This window comes from Scyliorhinus canicula, chromosome 4, assembly GCF_902713615.1.
Source record: "Scyliorhinus canicula chromosome 4, sScyCan1.1, whole genome shotgun sequence".
NCBI classification, from domain to species: Eukaryota; Metazoa; Chordata; class Chondrichthyes; order Carcharhiniformes; family Scyliorhinidae; genus Scyliorhinus; species Scyliorhinus canicula.
This window is the reverse complement of record NC_052149.1, coordinates 88879827-88906051: the sequence shown is the minus strand read 5'-3', so window position 1 is coordinate 88906051 and position 26225 is coordinate 88879827. Positions and strand designations below refer to the sequence as shown.

Genomic DNA, 26225 nt, shown 5'->3' with positions numbered 1-26225 from the left:
ACAGTCACGGGAAAGCGATGAAGAGAAATTTCTTCACTCAGAGAGTTGAACCTGTGGAATGTGTTTCCACAGAATGTAGTTGAGGCTAAAACATTGTATGTTTTCAAGAACGAGTTAGGTACAGCACTTGGGCGAAGGGGATCAAAGGATATGAGGGGAAAGCGGGATTTGGCTATTGAGTTGGCAGAGCAGGCTCGAAGGGCTGAATAGCCTCCTGCTCCTAGTTTCTATGTTACAAGCCAGTCAGTTTAACCTCAGTGATGGGAAAGCTTTTAGGAATGATAATTCGGGACAATATTAACAGTCACTTGGACAAATGTAAATTAATTAAGGAAAGAAAGCACAGTTTGTTAAGCGAAGATAATGATTGTTGTTTTTCTTGTGGTAACAGAGAGGAAGGATGTTAAGGTTAATGCTATTGACGCGGTGCACATGTTCTTCCAGTTTGATAACTTGCTACGTAACAGGCTTGTCAACAAAGCTGAAGTCCATGGAATTGAAGTGACAGCGGCAGCATGGATTAGAAATTTGGGTGAGTGACAGGAAATAGCCGTGGTGAATGGTCATTTTTGGACTGACCAGGGATTGGGGGGGGGGGGGGGGGGGGGCGGGGGGGCTGCTGCTTTTCTTAATCTATATTAAAGACCTAGGGTGCGATCCACCGGCCGCGTTGAGTTCTCGCTTGAGCACATTGCGGCTGGTGAATGCCGGAAGAGCCCACTCGTGGACTTCGTTACAGTCTTCACGCCTCACGGGATTTATCCAAATCCCGCGAGGCGTTGGAAGCTGTAACATGTCCACAAGGGGTGTGACCAAATGGCACACTTTGAAGCCAGTTTTAAACTGGCTTAGGCGAACTTACCGCTTTTCCACCAGCCTGCCCAGCGAGACCGCAATCGGGCGCCATTCAGTGCTGGCCCCCACAAACATTGACCAAGCAGAACAGCACCCAGGGGGTCTCTTGGACCATCTGATACCCCAGGGTGGTCAGGGTATCCCCCTGGCCCTCCCCTTGGAACACGGGCACCTTGGCACTGCCAAGCTGGCAGGAGCACTGCCCAGGTACCAGGGTGCCCAAGTGGCAGGGTGGCACTGCTAAGGGTCAGGGGATGAGGGGGCCATGCCCATGCAAGGAAATGAATGAAATGAAAATGAAAATTGCTTATTGTCACGAGTAGGCTTCAATGAAGTTACTGTGAAAAGCCCCTAGTCGCCACATTCCGGCGCCTGTCAAGGGAGACTGGTACGGGAATCGAACCGTGCTGCTGGCCTCCTTGGTCTGCTTTAAAAGCCAGCGATTTAGCCGAGTGAGGTGTGGTGGTGTGCAGGGCAGGTAGGTAGGGGCCTCTGGGAGGTTGGGGGAGGGTGATGGGTGGGGGTCCTGGAAGGGAAAGGATGCCATAAGGGGACTTGGGGGGGGGGGGGGGGCCTGAAGAGGGGGGACCCCCAGAGACCCCATAGCTGGGTGTCCTCACTTGGGAATGTGGGGTAGTGCCCATATGTGTGGGGGGTGACTTTGCCCATGGGTGGGGGTGTGGGACACCCACAAGCTCACTTAGAGATCGGGGCACCCTTTCAAAATGGTGGGGATGTTGCACGTTCGCAAGGAGGCTTTGAGGGTGTCCTAAAGCTTTTGCTCTGCCTCCTGGTGCTCTCTACCTCCAGAAGCTCTGCCCCCCGGGGCTCTCTGCCCCCCGGGGCTCTCTGCCCCCCGGGGCTCTCTGCCCCCCGGGGCTCTCTGCCCCCCGGGGCTCTCTGCCCCCCGGGGCTCTCTGCCCCCCGGGGCTCTCTGCCCCCCGGGGCTCTCTGCCTCCCGGGGCTCTCTTGCCATGTTGAAGCTCGGAGCAGAGCACTTGTTTTGGGAATCTTGTGTCAGGTATGCAGAGGATGTGGCCCACCCAGCGGAGCTGATCAAGCTTGGCCAATGCTTCCATGCTGACCTGAAAGAGAACATGGACGCTGGTGTCCCCATCCTGCCCATGGATTTGCAGGATCTTGCAGAAGCAGCATTGGAGCTCCTTCACCAGGGTTTTGAGGTGCCTCCTGTACACAGTCCATGTCTCTGAACCATATAGGAGGGCGGGTATCACTATGGCTCTCTTGAACAAGAGCTTAGTGCCAGTATAAGGACCTGGTCTTGAAGCATTCTCTTCTTCAGTGACCGGAGGCTGTTCTGGCACATTAAAGGTGGTGTTGACCCTTGTTGTCCATATCTGCCCTTGTTGGCAGTAGGAGTTCACAGCACGGAAAGTAGCCCACATTGTCCAAGGCCTCGCCGCTTTTGTTAACAGTGAGTGGGTGAGTGGGTGGGGCACAGTGCTGTGTGGCAAGGTTGGTAGAGCGCCTTTGCATTATGGATGTTCAGTGTAAGGCCCATGCTCTCTTACACCTCGGTGAAGGTGTTGATGATGGATGGGAGCTCGCCTTAAGTGTGCACAGTAGGAAGCATTGTCTGCATTCTGTAGTTCAATGACAGAGGATGGGACAACCTTGGATCCGGCCTGCATGGGGAGAGGGTTGAACAGATTTCCATTTGTTCTGCAGTTGAGCTGCACTCCAGCAGGGAGCTTGCTGAGGGCGGGTTTGAGCATTGCAGCAAGGAAGATTGAGAAGAGTATCAGTGCGATGACACAGCCTTGCTTGACCCCAATCCGAACAAGAATTGGGTTTATGGTGGATCTGTTGGTCAGGATCACGGCTTGAATGACATTATGTGCAGGTGAAAGATGGTGACAAACCTTTGAAGCCAGCCAAAACAGAGCAGGACATTCCATAATCCCTCAGTTGAGAGTGTTGAAGGCCTATGTAAGGTCACAGACGGCCATGCACAAGGGTCAATGCTGTTCCCTGCATTTATCTTGTAGTTGCCACGCAGTGAAAATCATGTCCGTTGTGCCTCTTAGTGGGTGAACTCCACATTGGGACTCCTGGGAGGAGCTCTTCAGACACAGGGAGAAGGTGATTGAGGAGGACTTTTGCGATGACCTTCTCTGTGGCTGATAGCAGGGAAATCACTCTGTAGTTACTGCAGTTAGACTGGATCATCTTTCGTGAAAATGGCCACGATTACAGTGTCTCTGAAATCTCTTAGCTTGTTCTCCTCCATCCAGATAAAGGAAATGAGGTCACATATTTGCTCTAATAATGCTTCTTTGCCATGTTTTAATGCTTTTGACAGGGATTCCATCTGCTCCTTGTTGTTCTTTGGCTGTTCAATGGCCTTTTTCTACCTTGTAATTGTTTCACTATTTCCATTTAGGTTTAATCCCTACATTAAGCAAATCAATATGATATTTCTGGGGGCAGCACGGTGGCACAGTGGTTAGCACTGTTGCCTCACGCCACCGAGGTCCCAGGTTCAATCCCGGCTCTGGGTCACTGTCCGTGTGGAGGTTGCACATTCTCCCCCTGATTGCGTGGGTTTCGCCCCCACAACCCAAACATGTACAGGGTAGGTGGATTGACCACGCTAAATTGCCCCTTAATTGTAAAAAATTAATTAGGTACTCTAAATTTATTTATTTTTAAAAATTATATTTCTGATGTTTCTACTTTAGAACAAGGAACAAAGAACAATACAGCACAGGAACAGGCCCTTCGGACTTCCAAGCCTGTGCCGACCATATTATCTGCCTAAATTAAAACCGTATGCACTTACGTAGTCTGTATCCTTCCATTCCCACCTGTCCAGATGCCCCTTAAATGTCGCTATTGTACCTGCTCCCACCACCTCACCAGTCAGTGCGTTCCATATATTTACCACTGTTATGGGCCAGGGTTTAGAGATCCCCAAAGTGTATCATGGAGTTCACCTGACCCACAACTTTTAATAGATTGTGGTATGGCAAACACACGGCCCACTCTACAGGTGTGGTACAGCAGAAGTGGAAAAGTATTTTTTAAAGCAAAACAATGTTTATTCTATGAACTCAAGTTAACCTCTTTAAAACATACAGTGAACATCTTAGCAACCATTAATTCAAACACAACCCCAAAGAACACACCACTAAGTAACCCTTAAGCTGCCCTTTTAACATCCATATGACTTTTTAAACTTTTAACAGAAGCACATCAGGGTAAAGTCACTACTGAGAGCAGTTATTAGTTTTAAATTACCAAAGGATCGATTTACAGTTTTTAGATTAGAGAGATTAATACACCTTCTGGCTGTGACTGCAGCTATCCAGCTCTGCAAACGAAACTGCAGCAAACAGCCTAAAACGAAACTAAAAAGCTGACAGACAGCCCAGCTCCACCCACACTCTGACATCACTGATAAACACCCATTTCTTAAAAGGTACATTTCTTAAACACCCATTTCTTAAAGGTACTCTCACATGACACCACCCCCTGTGTAAAAAAACATGCCTCGCACATCAGTTCTAAACATCTCCCCAAGCACTTTAAACCTTTGTCCCACAGTTCTTGACTCTCCTACCCGAGAAAAGAGCATCTCGCTATCCACTCTGTCCATGCCACTCATAATTTTGTAGACCTCTATCAAGTCGCTCTCAACCTCCATCATTCCAGAGAGAACAGACCGAGTTTATCGAACCTCTCCTTATAGCTAATGCCCTCCATACCAGGCAACATCCTAGTAAACCACGTCTGCACCCTCTCCAAAGCATCCACATCCTTCTGGTAATGTGGCAACCAGAATTGAACATAATATTCCAAATGAGGCCTAACTAAGGTCCTGTAGAACATGACTTGCCAATTTTTATATTCAATGCCCCGACCGATGAAGGCCAGCATGCCGTATGCCTTCTTGACCACCTTATCTACATGCGTTGCCACTTTCAGTGATCGGTGAACATGCACGCCCAGATCTCTCTGCCTGTCAGTACTCACAAGAGTTCTACCATTTATTGTGTAATTCCTACATGCATTGGACCTTCAAAGTACATTACCTCACACTTGCCCGGATTAAACTCCATCTGCCATATTTCCGCCCAAGACTCAACCAGTTTATATCCTGCTGTACCTTTGACAATCCTCTTCACTATCCGCAATCCACCAATTTTTGTATCATTTGCGAATTTACTAATCAGACCAGCTACCTTTCTTCCAAATCATTTATATACACCACGAACAACAAAGGCCCCAGAACTGATCCCTGTGGAACTCCGCTAGTCACAGCCTTCCATTCAGAAAAGCACCCTTCTACTGCTATCCTCTGTCTTCTGTGCCCAAGCCGGTTCTGTATCCAACTTGTCAGCTCTCCTCTGACCCTATGTGACTTCACCTTTTGTACCAGTCTACCATGAGGCACCTTGTCAAAGGCTTTACTGAAGTCCATGTATACAACACCTACTGCCTTTCCCTCAACTATCATCTTTATCACTTCCTCGAAAAACTCGATCAATTTAGTGAGGCACTACCTCACCCTCATAAAACCATGCTGCCCATCACTAATAAATCCATTTGTTTCCACATGTGAGTAAATCCTATCTCCAAGAATATTTTCCAATAATTTCCCGACCACTGAAGTAAGGCTCACCGGCCTATAATTTCCTGGATTATCCCTGCTGCCCTTCTTAAACAATGGAACAAGATTGATTACTCTCCAGTCTTCTGGAATTTCACCTATATCCAGTGAGGATACAAAGATTACTGTCAAGACCCCAGCAATTTCCTCCCTTGCCTCCCTCAATATTCTGAGGTAGGTCCCATCAGGCCCTGGGGACTTATCTACTTTAATGCTTTTTGATGCCCAACACCTCCTCTTTATTAATATCAACATGACTAAGAATATCTACACACTCTACCCTATACTCCTCATCCACTGAGTCCTTCTCTTTGGTGAATACTGAGGCAACATATCCATTTAATATCTCTCCCATTTCCTCTGGATCCATACATGGATTCTCCCCAATATCCTTGAATGGACCAACCCTTTCTCTGGTTACCCTCTTGCTCTTTACATGTGTAAAAGGCCTTAGGATTTTCCTTAATCCTGTTTGCCAGCGACATTTCAGAACCTCTTTTAGCCTTCATCTACACGGATGAACGATGACAAAAAGGCCATTTAAAATTTTTTTTACCGTACCCAATTATTTTTTTTTCCAATTAAGGGGCAATTTAGTATGGCCAATCCACCTAACCTGCACATCTTTGGGCTGTGGGGTAAAATCCACGCAGACACGGGGAGAATGTGCAAACTCCACACGGACAGTGATCCAGGGCCCGGATTCGAACCCGGGTCCTCAGCGCCGCAGTCCCAGTGCTAACCACTGCGCCATGTGCCACCCTAAAAAGGCCATTTTTAACCAAAACCCGCCGTTTGGTAGATTGATGAGATTGGGACCCATGGAGATCACTGAAAGGTAATATGGGATTTGGGTTTGCTGCCGGCTGAGTTGGGTTAAAATCAACCACAATTAATCAAATAAAATGGAATTATTCTTCAATAAGGCAAATGTATCTTCTGAACTAAAGCTTTGTTTCAGTCTGAAACAAAAAGAACACGCCGCTTTTTATATCAACACCCAAAGTCTTTGGGGGAGGGGGAGGAAAAAAAAGTGTTACAGATTTTCCACTGTGTGAAAAAGTACTTCCTGGTTTTCGGCCGAAATTGCTCATTCAGTGCATAGTCAAACATTGATAAACTATCTTCAATATTCAACTATATTTCAATCTGATTAGTGTTTGCATTTAAAGGGCATTAAGTCGAAGAAACAATTTGACCAATTAAGATGACTTCAGAGTAGATATTTATTATACAATCTGGGGATCTCAGTAACTGTTTTGAACTCCCATTTTTACCTTGCCAAGTCCTTTGCCACCCTTTGCCACGAATGTAGCAAACGCATTGCACACTTTCCACTGCATTCCACTGGAGGGATCTTCACAAGTGATTGCAATTCCAACCTGGAAAGAGACACTTTTGAAATAAACCAACCGAGAAGACATAATCCAACAACACAAACCCAACACGAGCTGAATCTCCAGTCATATGCTCTTCACCACTGCCAGAAACACCCCTAACCCACCGCCCCCAATGTTCAAGGATAATGCTCGGACTGTTGTGCTACTAAGACTGGGGCACTGCTATTGGCTTCAATCCACCCGGACACCTGGTAGAGGAGCTGCTCTGGTTACTCACCTCAAACTGTGGATGGAGCTTGCAGGTGAAGGGCAGTATGGAACTTGACTACAACACCATCTGTGGACAAATAACCTGCTGGAAGTTGATACGAAATCTAAAACACTAGCGAGGTGCCAGAGAGCTGCAGGCCATTGTGCAACTGCAACTCAACATCTTCAGGGGGGGGACACGACAAAATGGAGCAGGAAGCAAACTTAAGGGGCTGGATTCTCCGTTTCTGTGACTAAGTGTTGACGCCGACGCAGAATTCGTGGAGATCCACGACAGCAGAACTGGTGCCACAACTGGACCGATTCAATGACCATGGAGAGGCTAGCACCGGCGCCACGTGGAACACAATCAATTCCAGTGAGAAACGGTGCTGGATTCACCGGTTTTGCGATTGGCACTCAGGAGGCTGACAAGCTGCAGCCGCATATACACACTGCACTCCCCACACACACCATCCCAGCCAATAAGATGGCAGTAAAACACGCGACCCCACGTTTCGCGGACACAGAGACACTCCTGGACACCGTGAAGGAAAGGAGGATGACCCCGTACCCCGGTTTGGGAAGGAGGCTGCCAGCCGTTGCCATCCACCGTGCCTGGGCGCAGGAGGCAGAGGTGGCCAGCGCCGTGGGCAACACTGTACGGACCAGTCACCAGGGCTGGAAAATACTGCGCGACTTCCTCAGGGCGGCCAGAGTGAGTAGGCAGTGCTGTGCTCCTGGCACCAACCCCCGTCCCACACACCCATAACCCTACCTCCCCCCACACCCAAACCCCCACCCTGTACCACATGCCGGCACCTATACCGACCGCCATGACCAGATGCCCTGGCCACTGGAGCCACCGGCTACCCACCCCCTAGGCTGCATGCATCGCACATGTTGAAATGTGTGTCAACCCCTCCGCCCCTCACACCATCCCCCCACTACCCCCCACCCACACGCTCACCCCCACCATCCCCTTCGGCCTGCAGTTTAATCATGCCTCGTGTCTTGCAGGAGCTGCTGGTGATGGGGCGGGTCAATCTGGTGCACCCCCCCCTGCTGCCAGTCAGTGCCACAGCTGGAGCCCCCCCCATGAATGAAGGGAACAGCTCAGATGGCAGCCCTCTGCCCGAGACTCAGGATACCCAAGAGCTCGGGTTGGAAGATGACTCGGATTTCCCGTCCACTATTCCAGAGACACTCACCTCGGTTGGGCACCTTAGAGAAGAGGCTCCTGGGACACTATCTGGTGCGTACCACACCTGATCTGGTACAGCAGGTGACGGTAGGAACTCCCGAGGGGTTGGATGGTCGGAGGGCAGACCAACCCCAGGGACTAGCTTTGTCCAGACAGGTTTTGTGCTTCTGGAACCAACATTCCCATCTCCAGTGGAGATGCAGTCACAGAGCCACGGACTACATGAGGGGTTGTCGGCGAACATCCAGTACCTGCAGGTGCAGCTGGAGGAGTCCAATCGTGTGCAGCAACAGGAGGTGGTGCCGACCATGCGTGCCACCCAGGCCAATGTCGTACGCGTGACATCCACAGTGGAGGCATTGGGGGCGATGGTTTTGACTATAGATCAGCACGTCCAAGGCCTGGAGCATTCTGTGCAGGTGCTGGCCGAGGCCCAAGACAGGGCTGCCACCTCACAGGCAGCCATGTGCCAGAGTCACCTGGGCATTGCAGCGGCCCCTCTGGGTATTGCCAAGTCACAGCAGGCCATGGTTGGGAACATTGGAGGCATTGCTGAGCTGCTGGCTGATGCGGCGCCAACACAGACGGAGGTGGCCCAGTCCCAGAGGGAGATGGTGCAGTCACTGGTTGATGTGACACAAACCCAGAAGGTGGTGGGTGGCACAGTCAGTGAGCGATGTGGTGCAGTCCCAGACAGAGATGGTCCACACCCTGTGCTCCATGATCACGACCCTGGCCAAGACCAGAGCTTTCCTCCAGGACTGGCAGTGCTTGGTGGTGGGTGAGCCTCAGGGGATAGCTCTGCTCGTACTCCTGTCCCATGGAGTAGCATGGAGGCCATCAGGCACCCCGAGGGAGGAGGAGGTGATGGGGCCCATCCCCGACCAGCAGGAGAGGTGCCGAAACACCACAGCATCTTGGACTCAATTCCCCCCACTCGTCCCGTTCCTGGCACATTTGGTGGGCAGCGGGCAAAACGGGGCAGCACCACGTCACCCGGACACGCGAGCAGCAGCCAGGTCCATCCATGCCCGATCGCCACAAAAGGCGCCCACCAACGTGGACCCAGGTTACAGGGTGGGAATCACTGCAGGCTGCCTCCACTCAGTGAACCCTGCTGCCTGGGCATCCTGGTGGGCTCGGTCCACACTGAAGTGGATGTATTGAGCTGCCGAGGCATATAGGGCCTCCGGGACGGTGCGGATGCATCCGTGCACAGAGGTCATTGAGATCCCGGACAGGTCCCCACTCGGCACCTGGAAGGAGCCCGTCGGGTCACCTTGACGGCCACCGGAAGCGGGTGACCCCCCCCCCCATAGCCCAGCGGTGCCAGGTGTGCCATGATCTGGCGGATATGTTGCAGATACATCGCACTGTCCCCCTGCTCAGCCTGAGTCTACGACGGCATGCCTGGTCCGGCAGGACCTTGAATGACAGGTGCTGCCCATACATAGGAGGCCTCATGTGGCGCCTCCCACTCCCGCCTGGAGGGCGGCCAGCTCTCCATCCTGGGCAGCTGGCACCTGTTCCTCTGTAACACGCTCCGCTGCTGCAGCTTCCTCCTCCTTGAGCAGCTCCAGCTCATACAGCCGCAGGGCATCCCCTGGGGCTGCGGAGACTAGCAGATGGCCACCATTGCTGGTTAAATTCCAATATCCATTGGCTGCAGGGGTTGAAAGGCCAACATGTTAGCATAGTGCATACCCCCATGCCCTACCAGGTTTAACAAGCTACAGTGTCCCCGGTTGGCACTGTGGGCTCTGCCCCTGCATGTCCCCCCTCCACCCCTCACCCCTGGCATCATAGGGGCCTCTGGCCCTGGTGCCCTTCCCTGGTGCCAGGCGTCCCATTGGCTGGCACTGGTCCTTGCCCTCAGTACGCTCCCTGACCCCCGCCTGGCATCCTCATGGGCTGCCGGCTGGCCGGGGGGATGCGGGGGACGCCCATATCGTTGGTGTCACTTTGCAGAACCAGGGCCCAAGGTACGTGGTCAGTTGGGTGTGCAGCAAGATGGCTGCCTTGCAGGCCGCGGTAATGGCAGTCCGTGACTGGACACTGCTCCAGTCCCATGGGAGTCATCCCAACCACTCGGCACATTCCCCTATCACCCCGCCCCACCTCAGTCAGGCCGGCCAGTGACCAGCCCGGCAGCCCACAGTCGCACCTCTCTGTGTCCTACCTCCGCTCTCTCCCCCTCATCAGCCACTACGGCGGTTCCACGATTTTTTAAAGCGCAAGTGAACCGTGCTGTCAAGAACTCGGCCCATCAGAGGAGGAGAATCATGGAGGCCCGCTAATGACATGCAAACGGTGTTTACTGTACGCGTATTCCAGAACGCATTGACGCCACTGTCGAGATGACAAAGAATTGCGATTTGCCGTGATTTTGGCAACGGAACCGATTCTCTGCCCACTCGCGTTTTGCGATTTCACTGTCGGCTAACGGAGAATCCCTCCCAAGGCCGGTGCAATTTTAAGCCATTACAGTACATTTGATATATTAGTGTTAAGATTTTATAACTTTATTGGTTTAATGAAACTCATTGTAGAGATACGGTTCTGACCTCCAGGCTTGTATTAAAGGCACGATTCACCTTTGCTTTGAAGTTTACCACTTGCCCAATGCTGGAAGAAAAAGAAAGCAGCCAGAATTACTCAAAAAAAAACTCTTACGATATTAACATTCTAGCAATCGCAATGAATTCCTGTTGTCACATTTGCTTTCTGTAACATTCTTTTGACGTTTCACAATGCTAGCCTTATTACTTTTAATAGGTAACTAGCATCCATATATATTGCTGTCAATGGGTTCTTAGCTCTGGTTTCTATTGCTTTTCTACTTACCATTATCTTTATCTATGAATCATCCCCACGCCAGATGCCACTGTGTTGTCCATTTCCCTGACTTCTCATTTTATTTTCACCAATTTTCTCTTCTTTCAGCTGGGGAAATCTTATTTTTCCATTTCCAACATTCCTTTTCTAATGTAGCTAATCTGGCTATTCAGCCATTAAGCCCAATTTTTAAGAATAAATTTAGAGTACCCGATTCATTTTTTTTTCCAATTAAGCGGCAATTCAGCGCGGCCAATCCACCTACCCTGCACATCCTTGGGTTGTGGGGATGAGACCCACGCAGACACGGGGAGAATGGGCAAACTCCACACAGGCAGTGACCCAGAGCCAGGATTGAACTCGGGTCCTCAATGTCGTAGGCAGCAGTGCTAACCACTGTGCCGCCATGCCACCCCATTAAGCCCATTCCTGCTACCTCCACTGTCTTCAGGCCTACCAGTCATTCCCACTTTCAAATCTGTACAGTTTGCCAATCCATGGCCTCTTCATCCAATGTCCGCAAAATTGCAGATGTAAGTCGTGACTCAGTAGTCGCATATTTGTCCGAGTTTGAAGGCACAATTTTCATGATACTGTTTTGAAGAGCAGAGGAGTTCTCTTAATAGTTTGGCCAATATTTATTGTTTAACCAATACCACTAAAACAGTTAATCTGATCATTGTGGTTTGTGGGACTTTAACATGTGCAAATCAACTGCTGTGTTTCCTCCATTACAAAAGTAATTCATTTATTGTAAAAGCGCTTTTGCCATCCTGAGGTTGTGAAGTTGCTGTACATTTCTTTCTCTCTTTAGCCACAGTTTAGCTTTGAATTACTGAAGCCACAGCTTCCCAACCCAACTTTATCACCTTAAATGTTGCGAGCTGCACTTTTGAAATCCTGGCATGTTGCCTCCTAATTCTCCCCAAAAATTAAATGACAGGCAGCATTCTAGAAGTGAGGTTTGGCTAAAGCAACTGTAATTAATTTAAAAAAAAAAAAAAATTTAGAGTACCCAATTATTTTTTCCAATTAAGGGGCAATTTAGAGTGGTCAATCTACATACCCTGCACATCTTTGGGTTGTGGGGGTGAAACCCACGCAGACATGGGGAGAATGTGCAAACTCCTCATGGACAGCGACCCAGGGCCGGGATTCGAACCCGGGTCCTCAGCGCCGTAGGCAGCAATGCTAACCACTGTGCCACCGTGCTGCCCTCGCAACTGTAATTAATAAGCAGGGTGATGCACAATCAATCACTACTGAAGCGAGATTGTAGTCCAATTGAAGGCTTTAATGAACAAGTAGTTACCCCAGCAGCTCCGGTACAGAATGACTGCTGTGGGTGAAACACAGACTCTTATGCTCCACCTACCACTCAAACTACAGTATAAGGTACATCCCACCTAGGTACCGTGATACCCCTAATATAGCCTACCACACAGGGTTGAGAGGCTGCGGGTTTGTTCATTGAAAATGAAGTACAACGACTTCCGGTGGCGGCAATGCACAGCTGAGCCGCACGTTCGGCAGCTCCCGAGATTAACGGACTTCGGGGCTTTTTTAAAGGCCCCCAATGGAGCTGAGGAGGCAAATCCCGACGGGGGAAGAGGCCAGGAGTCGCCCCAGTGGCCCCATGGTCCAGACCAGGAGCGGGGCAGGGAGAGAATCAAAGGAAAAAACAAAAAAAATCGGGACCCGAAAAACAAAATGGCGGCCGGCGAAAGCTTTGAGGAGCTGAGGAAGTGGGTCCAGGAGCAGCAGACGACTCTGCTGCGCTGCTTCCAGGAGCTGAAGGTGGAGCTGCTGGAGTCCATCAAGGTAACCAACAGGGAACTGATGGAGACCCAGACAGCCCAGGGGGCTGCGATCCGGGAGCTGCAGCAGCAGGCCTCCGAAAGGGAGGATGAGGTCGTGGCCGTGGTGGGGAAGGTGGAGATGCATGAGGCGCTCCATAAAAGATGGCAGGAGCATTTCGAGGAGCTGGACAACCGGTCGAGGAGGAAGAATCTACGGATCCTGGGCCTCACGGAGGGGCTGGAGGGGTCGGACCTAGCGGCCTATGTGGTGATGATGCTAAACTCGCTGATGGGGGCTGGGTCCTTCCAGGGGCCCCTGGAGTTGGAGGGGGCCCACAGAATTCTGGCTAGGAGGCCCAAGCCGAACGAGCCGCCGCGGACGGTGTTGGTGAGGTTCCACTGGTTCGTGGATCGTGAGTGTGTGCTCTGGTGGGCCAAGAAGGAGCGGAGCAACAAATGGGAGAACACGGAGGTGCGGATCTTCCAGGACTGGAGTGCGGAAGTGGCGAGGCGGAGGGCCGGGTTTAACCGGACGAAAGCGGTGCTCCACAGACGGAAGGTGAAGTTTGGAATGCTGCAGCCGGCGCGTCTGTGGGTCACCTATAAGGATCGACACCACTATTTTGAGTCCCCGGAGGAGACGTGGGCCTTCGTGCAAGCCGAGAAACTGGACTCAAACTGAGGGTCCCCCGGATAGGGGATGCTGTATAATACTGTATTTATTTATACTGTATGTGTATTTGCGGGGTTTAGGGTATGAGGTGGGGTGGCCGTAGGGTGGGTGGGGTGATGCCGTACGGGTGTTTTCTGTATGGGTTTTCTAGCAGGAGTTGGGTGGACGGGTTCGGACTGAGGGGTAAACGGGGTGTTTGGGGAGCTGGTGGGGGGGACTGACAATGGGAGTGGCCCTGGAGGAGGCGGGGCCCGGCAGGGCGAAAGCGCGGGCTTTCTGCGGGGTTCCCGCGCTGGGAGAGGGAGGGGGCGCGTTTCCTTTTCCCGCGCAGGAGCAGGGGAGGGTGGACTCGTTGACGGGCACAATGGATGAGGGGCAGTCCCACGTTGGGAGGAGCCGAAAGTAGGGCGGGAGCCGCCGGGGTCAGCAGAAGTTAGCTGGCTCACGGGAGTGCTGTAGAGGGGGGGGGGGCACGGTTAGGAGGGGTCCTAGCCTGGGGGGGGGGGGGGGGGGGGGGGGATGGAGGGGAGGAGGGGGTACCGCGTTGCTGCTGAAACGGTCAGGAAGGAGCTGGAGGACGCAGGGGATGCTGGAGGGGGGGAGGTGCCGCCATGGGGAACTGGCAGAGCGGGGGACGCTGGCCGGGGGTGGGCAAGGGATGGAGTATGGCTAATCGGCAGGGGAAGGGGGCAGGGAGCCCTCGGATCCGGCTGATAACCTGGAATGTGAGGGGGCTGAATGGGCCGGTCAAAAGGGCCCGAGTAGTTGCGCACCTGAAGGGGCTGAAGGCGGATGTGGCCATGCTCCAGGAGACACACCTGAGAGTGGTGGACCAGGTCTGGCTGAGAAAGGGGTGGGTGGGCCAGGTATTCCACTCAGGGCTGGACGAGAAGAGGAAGGGGGTGGCGATCCTGGTGGGGAAGAAGGTGTCGTTTGAGGCGTTGAAGGTGGTGGCTGACAGTGGCGGGAGATATGTGATGGTGAGTGGTAAGCTGCAGGGGGAGCGGGTGGTGTTGGTGAATGTTTATGCCCCAAATTGGGACGATGCGGGGTTCATGCGGCGTATGTTGGGCCGCATTCCGGACCTGGAGGCGGGGGGCCTGATCATGGGGGGAGACTTTAACACGGTACTGGATCCCCTATTGGATCGATCCAAGTCCCGGACGGGTAGGAGGTCGGCGGCGGCTAAGGTGTTGAGGGGATTTATGGACCAGATGGGTGGGGTGGACCCTTGGAGGTTTGCGAGGCCAAGGGCCAGGGAATACTCGTTTTTCTCCCATGTACACAAGGCCTACTTGAGGATTGATTTTTTTTGTCCTGAGCAGGGGGCTGGTGACGAGGGTGGAGGAAGTGGAATACTCCGCCATTGCCATTTCGGATCATGCCCCGCACTGGATGGACCTCGGGCTGGGGGAAGAGAGGGACCAGCGTCCGCTCTGGCGCATGGAGGTGGGGCTGCTGGCAGATAAGGAGGTGGCCGGGAGGGTCCGGGGGTGTATTGAGAGATACCTCGAGGCCAATGATAACGGGGAGGTTCGGGTGGGGACGGTCTGGGAGGCATTGAAGGCGGTGATGAGGGGGGAATTGATCTCCATCTGAACCCATAGGGAGAGGGGGGGAGCAGAGGGAAAGGGAAAGACTGATAGGGGAGATGGTGCAGGTGGATAGGAGATATGCGGAGGCCCCAGAGGAGGGATTGCTGGGGAAAAGGCGTAGCCTTCAGGCCAGATTTGACCGACTGACGACCAGAAAGGCGGAAGCCCAGTGGAGGAAAGCACAGGGGGTTGTGTATGAACACGGGGAGAAGGCGAGCAGGATGCTGGCACACCAGCTCCGGAAGCGAGACGCGGCCAGGGAGATTGGGGGAGTGACGGATAAGGCTGGGAAGGTGGTGCGGAGGGGGGTAGATGTCAATGGGGTCTTCAGGGACTTAGAACATAGAACAATACAGCGCAGTACAGGCCCTTCGGCCCTCGATGTTACACCGACATGGAAAAAAAACTAAAGGCCATCTAACCTACACTATGCCCTTATCATCCATATGCTTATCCAATAAATTTTTAAATGCCCTCAATGTTGGCGAGTTCACTACTGTTGCAGGTAGGGCAGGTAGGCCTCACCACTCTTTGCGTAAAAACCCACGTCTGACCTCTGTCCTATATCTATTACCCCTCAATTTAAGGCTATGTCCCCTCGTGCTAGCCACCTCCATCCGCGGGAGAAGGCTCTCGCTGTCCACCCTATCTAACCCTCTGATCATTTTGTATGCCTCTATTTTGTATGACTTCTATGGGGAACTGTACCGGTCTGAACCCCCGGTGGAGGAGGGTGGAATGGGGCGCTTCTTGGACAAGTTGCGATTCCCGAGGGTGGAAGAGGAGCAGGTGGAGGGACTAGGGGCGCCGATCGAGCTGGAGGAGGTGGTCAAAGGGATAGGGAGCATGCAGTCGGGGAAGGCGCCGGGGCCGGATGGGTTTCCGGCTGAAATCTATAAAAAGTATTTGGACCTGTTGGGCCCCCTGTTGGTCCGGACCTTTAACGAGGCAAGGGGGGGGGGGGGGGGGGTGGGGGGGGCTCTGCCCCCAACTATGTCACGGGCGCTGATTTCCTTGATCCTGAAGCGGGACAAGGACCCTCTGCAGTGTGGATCATATAGGCCGATTTCGCTGCTGAACGCCGATGCTAAGCTGCTGGCAAAGATCCTGGCCACTAGAATAGAGGATTGTGTGCCTGGGGTCATACATGAGGACCAGACGGGGTTTGTGAAGGGAAGGCAGCTGAACACAAATGTGCGAAGGCTCCTCAATGTCATTATGATGCCGGCGGTGGAAGGGGAGGCGGAGATAGTGGTGGCGTTAGACGCGGATAAGGCCTTCGATAGGGTTGAGTGGGAGTACTTGTGGGAGGTGTTGGAGAGGTTTGGGTTTGGGGAGGGGTTTATCCGGTGGGTGAGGTTGCTCTACGAGGCCCCGATGGCAAGTGTAGCCATGAATAGGAGGAGGTCGGAGTACTTTCGGCTGCATCGGGGGACGAGACAGGGGTGCCCCCTGTCCCCCTTGCTCTTCGCATTGGCGATTGAGCCCCTGGCCATGGCATTGAGGGAGTCAGGGAACTGGAGGGGCCTGGTGCGGGGGGGGGGGGGGGGGGGGGGGGGGGGGGGAGGAGGAGCATCGAGTGTCACTGTACGCGGACGACCTGCTGCTGTATGTGGCGGACCCGGTGGGGGGGATGCCGGAGGTGATGAGGATTCTTAGGGAATTCGGGGGTTTCTCGGGGTATAAGCTGAACCGGGGCAAAAGTGAGGTGTTTGTGGTGCATCCGGGGGAGCAAGAGGAGGGGATTGGTAGGCTCCCATTGAAGCAGGCAGGGAAGAGTTTCAGGTACCTAGGGGTCCAGGTGGCGGGGAGCTGGGGGGCCCTGCACAGGCTCAACCTCACAAGATTGGTGGAGCAGATGGAGGAGGAGTTTAAGAGATGGGATATGTTACCGCTGTCACTGGCGGGGAGGGTGCAGTCCGTCAAGATGACGGTGCTCCCGAGGTTTTTGTTCCTGTTCCAGTGCCTCCCCATCCTTATCCCAAAGGCCTTTTTCAGGAGGGTCAACAGCAGTATCACGGGATTTGTGTGGGCGCATGGGACTCCGAGGGTTCGAAGAGTGTTCCTGGAACGAGGCAGGGATGGGGGGGGGGGGGGGGGGGGGGCTGGCGTTGCCCAGCCTCTGTGGGTACCACTGGGCGGCCAACGCAACGATGGTGCATAAGTGGGTAACGGACGAGGAGGGGGCAGCGTGGAAGAGGACGGAGGTGGCGTCTTGTGTGGGCACGAGCCTGGAAGCGCTAGTAACGGCGCCGTTGCCGCTCCCTCCAACGAGGTATGCCACGAGCCCGGTGGTGGCGGCTACCCTCAAAATTTGGGGGCAATGGAGACGGCACAGGGGAGAAATGGGGGGCTCGATGGAGGCCCCGATATGGGGGAACCATCGGTTCGTCCAAGGGAGCATTGATGGCGGATTTCTGAGCTGGCACAGGGCAGGGGTTAGGAGGTTGAGGGACATGTTTGTGGAGGGGAGGTTCGCGAGCTTGGGGGAGTTGGAGGGGAAGTTTGGGCTCCCCCCGGGGAGCATGTTTAGATACACCCAGGTGAGGGCGTTTGCCAGGCAGTAGGTGGAGGGGTTCCCCTTGCTGCCCCCACGAGGGGTGCGGGATAGGGTGCTCTCGGGGATGTGGGTCGGAGGAGGGAGGATCTCGGACATATACCGGGTAATGCAGGAGGTAGACGAGGCCTCGGTGGAGGAACTGAAGGGGAAGTGGGAAGAGGAGCTGGGGGAGGAGATTGAGGAGGGGACGTGGGCGGATGCCCTGGAGAGAGTGAATTCCTCCTCTTCCTGTGCGAGGCTTAGCCTCATACAGTTCAAGGTGCTGCATAGGGCCCACATGACTGGGACGAGGATGAGTAGGTTTTTCGGGGGAGAGGACAGGTGTGCTAGGTGCTCGGGGAGCCCAGCGAACCACGCCCATATGTTTTGGGCGTGCCCAGTGTTGGGGGAGTTCTGGAAGGGGGTAGCAAAGACGGTGTCGAGGGTGGTGGGATCCAGGGTCAAGCCAGGCTGGGGACTCGCAATTTTTGGGGTTGCAGTGGAGCCGGGAGTGCAGGAGGCGATAGAGGCCGGGGTTCTGGCCTTTGCGTCCCTCGTAGCCCGGCGGAGGATCTTGCTCCAATGGAAGGATGCGAGACCCCCAAGCGTGGAGGCCTGGATCTCGGATATGGCGGGGTTCATTAAATTGGAGAGGGTGAAATTTGCCCTGAGGGGATCAGTACAAGGGTTTTTTCAGGCGGTGGCAGCCTTTCCTGGACTTCTTGGCGGAACGGTAGGGAAATAGGCCGACAGCAGCAGCAACCCGGGGGGGGGGGGGGGGGGGGGGGGGGTTATGTTAATAAAGTTAAGATGTTAATATTTTGTATTTTGTAAAAATTTCAATAAAAAGTATTTATTTAAAAAAAGAAAATGAAGTACAACCAAAAGTCCAAAGAGCAGGGCTGAGAGGCTGATGATGTAAGTCAGAAGTTAAAGGTAGATAAGGCTTCAAGAGACAGCCTTATGGCCGTCTTCAACCAATCCATCAATTTCCCAAAGCTAGAGCTTTATCGTTACTTTCAAACCTCCTTCATGTACATTAAATTAATAAAGATCGCTTTCACTAATATGTATAAAATGGCACTGTCACATCAATCCACCCACTATTACAAATTATTTCTGGCCTTTCAGAAAGAAAACATAAGAAACTTGTGATTCCCAAGTAGACTGAGTGATAGCCTCTGTTTGTACTCAAACATTTACACCATCAAAAGATGATACTCATACGCTTGTAGTATTGTGCCCAGCTCAACCAATCAGGCTCCATTTCTATCAATGTCTTCATGGTTTTACTTCGCCTCCCCAGCCCTGGTCCTGCGTCTCCCTGCCTCCATGCCTAGGAGCACTCTTCCCTGATAAAATGCCTACCAATTTCACACTAACCTACCCTGCTCTTAGTGGTGTCTATACCCAACTGCCTCTACCTGACATTTAGTACTCTACAACACTTTTTACCCACACTTGTTACTACAAACGCTGACCTCAATGCCATCCTTCAACATCAGAATAGAGGCAAAAAATGATAAACAATCAGAACTGCAAAGAGCCAGAATCAAAAGAAAAACAAACACAAATGCACTAGAGAGAGAAAGAGGAAAGGGCAATGAGGCAGAACAGGAAGCAGAGAGGCTTCATGTTCCAACTTGCCGTGCAGAAAACCATAGGAGGTTCAGCATAACAAAAACAGCTGAATGATCTGTTGCCATACTTTCCAGACTTACTAGAAGAAATTACACGGACATTCTTTAATGTAACAAAACTTATGTTCAGCACATATTTGTCAATTTCAAACTGCACAACTTTCAGCTATCTCATCAGCCTAAAACACACTGAACAGCCTAGTTGAAAAAAATATAAATACTTACATTTATACAACATCTGTCACCACCCCAGAATGTCCCAAACCTCTTTATAGCCAAAGTATTTTGAAATATGGTCTCCATTGTATATTACATAGATTACATAGAATTTACAGTGCAGAAGGAGGCCATTCAGCCCATCGAGTCTGCACCGGCTCTTGGAAAGAGCACCCTACCCAAGGTCAACACCTCCACCCTATCCCCATAACCCAGTAACCCCACCCAACACTAAGGGCAATTTTGGACACTAAGGGCAATTTATCATGGCCAATCCACCTAACCTGCACATCTTTGTGACTGTGGGAGGAAACCGGAGCACCCGGAGGAAACCCACGCACACACGGGGAGGATGTGCAGACTCCGCACAGACAGTGACCCAAGCCGGAATCGAACCTGGGACCCTGGAGCTGTGAAGCGATTGTGCTATCCACAATGCTACCGTGCTGCCCATTATAAGTAAATATAAGTATATAAGTAAATGTGGCAACCAATTTGCACTCAGCAAGTTATAATGTATATTTTATCACGTAATTGTTGAATGATTTAAATTAGGTGGAGTTCTTAAGGCTCAAACCATATTTTCAGGCATTCATAGATCATGCTGTAACTCGTCCAATTCATATTTTACTCACGTCTGGAATTTAATAAAAATACATTCAGAGTACCCAATTCTTTTTTTTTTCCAATTAAGGGGCAATTTAGCATAGCCAATTCACCTACCTTGGGTTGTGGGGGGTGAGACCCACAGAGACACTGGGTACTCACATCTGGAATGGACTACTGGAAGGCTAATCTACAAAATATGCACACACCGACAGAAGCAAATATACACTAAAAACGTGATAGAAGCTTTCACAGCAATGGGAGCTATGAGCCAGCATTGCATACTTTACAAATTCACCAGAAGGCTGCTCATACATCGATGCCACATCTCAGGCTGGCACCGTAAAGACTGTCAGGAAGTTTTGTCCAGCTTCCTGACAGAACAGCAAAGCTCACGCCAACCACGGACTGCTCATTGGCATGGCTGGGAATGTTTCACACTGGAGTCTTTTTCTACCTTCCAGCTCTCGTCTTAAACCACTCTTCGAGGTGAGCTCCAACTCATGGACTTTTGCAAAGATGTAACCCCAGCCCCAGTCAGGCGTGATTCAATCAGCTGCGGGTGCATTCGCCATTTCAAAAGGTGTGAATGTAAACTTGTGATGGCAACCCACTGGACTCCTTTTTAAGACAAGCCATATTTTCCCACAATTATAAGAATCCAATCGTAGATACAATAAATTAGAGGCAGGTGAAATCACTACCTGAGTGTATGCTCAAAGTCAATGTCATCCACTGAGACAGTAACGCAGGGGCAGTTTGCATGCCTTTCCGCTTCGGGGGTGGTGGGGGGAAACAGAAAAGAAAAAAGTAAATAACATTGTGTCAAGATAATATATTACATTTAAAAATTAAGAATAAAGCATTCATTTCAGAACATTAGGTCACCATTGAGCAACTGTGTGGCAGCACGGTGGCGCAGTGGGTTAGCCCTGTTGCCTCACGGCGCCGAGGTCTCAGGTTCGATCCCGGCTCTGGGTCACTGTCCGTGTGGAGTTTGCAAATCCTCCCCGTGTTTGCGTGGGTTTCGCTCCCACAACCCAAAGATATGCAGGTTAGGTGGATTGGCCACGCTAAATTGCCCCTTAAGTGGAAAAAATGAATTGGGTACTCTAAATTTATAAATAATTTTTTTTAAAACATTGAGAAACCATGACTTGGCTCTGGACGTCGCAACAGCTTTCTGGAGCACGACATTCCTGAAATCGAAAAGGTCCAACAGCTCCTTGAGCCAGTGTTTGTATATCAGAATGTAGTGCTGTATGCAATCTATCAAAAATATAGACAGCAGCGGGGGGGGGTAACGTGCGGGAGTGGCTGCATTTTCACAAGCTCTGGCTCGGCTCATCCTGTAATCCTTTGTTTTATCCTGGTGCACATTTCAGATTTGTCTTTTCTTGCGATACACGTCTTGTGCTATATCCCTGAAGAATCCTGATTGGTGTTTTGCAAAGAGGAGTCAAGATAAAGCTGAGAGATTCCTCTTTTGATTGTGGTGGTCAGGTGGTCAGTGTGGATTGGGGTGGGGCCTAGCTTGTAGTGAGGCTGTTACTGACTAGGCTGGCTTTCGCCTCAGCAATGCTATGCATTGGGCTGCCATTGAAAATGCTGTTGTGGATGAAGATCTCCTCTCTGTGGTGCAGGTCTTCAGAGCTCATTTTGAAGATCTGATGTTAACTCGAGGGAATGGTTGAGGCACACGAGAGAGTTCTTGCATTTGCAAAAGCACTTTCCCTAGTAAGGGCCGGCCTTTGAGATGTTAAGATCCTGCTGCATGGTGTGTGGTTATCCTTTTTAAAATAAATTTAGAGTACCCAATTCATTTTTGCCAATTAAGGGGCAATTTAGTGTGGCCAATCCACCTACCCTGCACATCTTTGGGTTGTGGGGGTGAGACCCAAGCAGACATGGGGAGAATGTGCAAACTCAACATGGACAGTAACCCAGGGCCAGGGTCTTAGACTGTGATTATGTTGCGTTGTGTGGTTTATATGTAACGTCCTTTTAGAACTGGGGTTCTGGTGTATTTTTATTGTGCTTATAAAGAATCAGTGTTCGGATCCTTTTTTTAGAATTTACAGTGCAGAAGGAGGCCATTCGGCCCATCGAATCTGCACTGGCCCTTACAAAGAGAACCCTACCGAAGCCCCCCATATCTACCCTACCCCAGTAACCCCCACTTAATGTTTTTTTTTGGACACGGAGGGCAATTTATCGTGGCCAATCCACCTAGCCCGCTCATCTTTGGACTGTGGGAGGAAACCAGAACACCCGGAGGAAACCCACGCAGACAGGGGGAGAACGTGCAGACTCCGCAAAGACAGTGACCCAGCCGGGAATCGAGCCTAGGACCCTGGAGTTGCGATGCAGTGGTGCTAACCACTATGTGCTGCCCTCAGGTACTCCTGCAGGAGTACAGACGGGTTTGGTATCTCTTATCACATCTCCACAGTTAGTAATATGAAGGACCAGAGACTTAATGAATCACATTGGCCCAGATGTGATTAGAATGCAAGAGCAAAGTTGATGTCAGTTATCAGCCAAATACTCACCATGGTATTTACACATGCAGCTTTGATATGGGTGGCTATGTGTACGAAGTGCAACATGAACATGGCATCCAAAGACAAAATGGAAGTCAAGAAATAGTTACAACATTTTGTTTAAAGTGGACAAAATTTGAGAGCTCAGTTCCCAATTAGGAGCCTAAAACCACAAGATTCCATGGTTTTAAACAAACTTTACTGAACAAATTCAGAGAAATAAACACATTTACAATACCTATGTTATACCCAAACATTCAAAATTATCATGATGCAAATGTGAATTAACAGGCAAATTGTGGTTGAACACGCCATACTACACATTAAATGGCAGGGGCGACCAAAATAGATTCCACAGATCTCTCAGCAATCCTCCCAGGCATCAGTGACCACTGTGAGTCACAAAATCTCATGTCTCACTCACAAGGGATTTCAACTTCTCACTTTCAAAGATCTAGCCTCGGAAATCCCTCAAAAGCTGCCCAGCTTGGACTGTCTCAAAGACCCCTCACCTATCAATGATTCAATCTCTTCTCCCAAGACTGCATTCCACAGGATTCTCAAAGCTGCATACCCACCTCTAATTACCAGCACACTTGCAAGTCTTGTACTAAGTTGACACTGCCCCTGGGTTTCTTCAAACTCCAGCCTGTCAGTAGAGTTAAAAATAGCTCCCAGGGCTTATTTGTTCTGTGAACCACATAAGATCCAAATTACAACTAACTCTCCCAGCCAACAAAAATAAATTGAAACCAGAAAATCTTCTTAAGATCCACAAAACTCCATGACGACATAGATTTGAGGGTTGATATAGTGCTTTTAAACTAATTTAGCTCTAACTCCCAAAACAAAACATCTATCTGGACTGTTTTCTTCACAAACAGTGGAAATAGCACATCTTCAGTTCTCCAGCTTAGTAGGCTCGCCCGCTATTTTACAGCTCTTACCTTTCTAGCTGTTAACCCCTGAAATCAGCATGGGCCCAGCCTTTTAAGAGACTCCAATGTGCATTAGTTGCATTTATCCCATCCCCCACAGTTAAATTGTCATCTTCCCAAAATTAAAAATGATCGCTAAACTATCAACATGATCCATGAACTAGATGTTTGTCACAGCATGTACATAGCACCTGATGAACAACACACTTCCAGCCATTTCTAATAAACCAATCTCCCGCCGGTATCTATTCTGACTGACATTTGAATGCATAGTCCCATATTCAGCTTCTGAGAATTTGAAACATAATAGGATGTGAGAGGAAGGATATTTTGACATTACTGCTGGAATAGGAACATTTTCCATTTCACATATTCAGTGTAAGCTTCAAGCACTCCCAAGTCAAGTGCAGCATAGTCTACTGCATGATAAATGTCAAGTCGAGATTTCCGGTGGCGCTTGAGAACGGGACAGCCGCATCAGGAAGAGCTCCCGCCGGTGGCCACAATTTGCGGCGCTTTTGGGGGTTTCCCCGACTTTTCGATCCCCCCTCCCCCCTCCCCCCTCCAACTAATGACGGCCTTTGGGACCGTCATGAGCAGCTAGTGGGGCTGGTTTGAAAACCGGCGAAGAACCCCGCGCGGGTGCTGAGGCGTCGGGCCCAGCACGCGCTCGAAGGGCAGAGCAGGGGGGGGCTGAGCCAAGAGGGGGCCGAGGCGGCAGGCCCGAAGCCAGGGCGGGATGTAGAAGAGATGTCCCACGTCGGATGGCTCCCACCTAGAGCGTGCTAAGAAGGTTGAAGTCCAGTCCCAGGGAAAGCCTGGAGGGATGCAAAAAAGGGGGGAAAAAGGGAAAGAAAAAAAAAGGAAAAACAATACGCCGTTAAAAGATGCGAAAAGCAGCGTTGAAGAAGGAAGGAAACGCGGGCTCGCCGCTGAATGAGAAGACAAGCATAAGTGTTGACAGGATGGCGGATGTCGAACCGTATGGTGGGGCCGCACTACTTACGGTGGAGAAGATGACCGAGGTGATGGCGGTAGAGCTGGAAAAACAGTTTGCGAGGCACTTGGAGGCCTTGAGGAAGGAGGCGACGGCCGCATTGAAACCAATGGTGGAGGAGGCAATCGCCCCGGTGAGGGTAGCTGTGGCAAAGACATCGGCCGAGGTGAGAGAGCAGGGCAAGAAGATAAAGGAAGTGGAGGAGGCCGTGACACAGCACAGCGACCAGCTCACCTCGATGGGGGACGAGCTGCGGAGGGTGGTGGAGGTCAACAGAGGACTCCGAGCAAAACTTGAGGACTTGGAGAACCGCTCGAGACGGCACAGTTTGAGAATTGTGGGCTTGCCCGAAGGGACAGAGGGCCCAAGGCCAACACAATACTTTGCTAAGAAGTTGGCGGAGCTGATGGGGGAGGGTGAGAACCTCTCCCAGTACGAGCTAGACCGAGCTTATCGGTCATTAAGGCCGAAGCCCAAAGTGAATGAGCCGCCAAGAGCAGAAATTATCTGCTTCCATAAGTACTGCATGAAGGAGATGGTGTTAAGCTGGGTGAAGTTGAAGCGCGAAGTGCAGTGGGATGGTGCGGTAGTTCGGATCTACTAGGACTTGACAGTGGAGTTGGCAAAAAGACGAGCGGCGTTCGGGCGAGTGAAGATGGCACTATTCAAAAAGGGAGTGATTTGGTATGGTATACTGGAGAAGCTGAGAGTAACGTATGAGGCCAAAGACTTTTATTCCGAGACAGCAGAGTTGGCTGAGGCGCTCGTGAGGGCAGAAGGCTTGGGACAGACGTGAGGAGCGGAGCTGGAAGAGAGACTGTGGACTGTGTTTGAGCAGCTGGAAAATGTATAAATGCTACAGCTTTCTGTTTACTGACGTGTATTGTAATTTACTTCTCTTTACATTGTTAGAGAGTTCAAGTTAATGGTTGGGTTGATTGGCGTTCTGTGTTGTGACGGTTATATCTTATTTTAGTGAATTGTATGGGTTGGATTGTTGTTTTTGTTTTTTCTTGCTCTGGGACTGGTGGGAGGGGACGATATATCTTGGCGGGAGCCACCCGCGCCAGCTAACTAAAGTCGGCTAGTGAACGGAGGTGAGGTGAGAGGAGGACTGCGGACATTGGAGCCTGGTTAGCAGGTTTCAATGGGCCTACGAGGCGAGCGAGGGGAGGGGAAGGGATTGATGCTGGAGATGTTTTTTCAAGAGGAAATGTAGGGGGGATTCTTGGGAGTGGGGAGGAAGGGGTTTGATGTTAATAATGGATAGGGGCAGGTCAGGTTTATGGGGCAGGGCCCAGTGGTATGATGATGGTGGATAAGAAGGGTTGGGGGGGGGGGGGGAAGAGAGAGAGAGAGAGAGAGAGAGAGAGAGAGAGAGAGAGAGAGAGACCCCCCCGGTTAGGATAGTCACGTGGAACGTGAGAGGGTTAGGAGGACCGGTCAAGAGGTCAAGGGTGCTTGCGCATCTTAAAAGTTTGAAAGCCGATGTGGCAGTGCTGCAGGAGACTCACTTGAGGGTGAAGGACCAGGTGAGACTTAAAAAGGGCTGGGTTAGTCAGG

At 51.2% G+C, this 26225-nt stretch overlaps 1 protein-coding gene across 3 annotated transcripts in view; it reads right to left on the bottom strand.

Moving 5' to 3' along the window:
- acot11a (acyl-CoA thioesterase 11a) overlaps nt 1-26225 on the bottom strand; it is a 130942-nt gene that overhangs the window by 64016 nt on the left and 40701 nt on the right. For all 3 annotated transcript variants that reach the window (XM_038794732.1, XM_038794733.1, XM_038794734.1), the window contains exons 3-5: nt 20889-20958; nt 10846-10906; nt 6766-6870 (exon numbers count right to left, since the gene is read on the bottom strand). In XM_038794732.1, coding sequence (XP_038650660.1) covers nt 6766-6870; nt 10846-10906; nt 20889-20958 — 236 coding nt within the window. The remainder of the gene's footprint in view (nt 1-6765; nt 6871-10845; nt 10907-20888; nt 20959-26225) is intronic.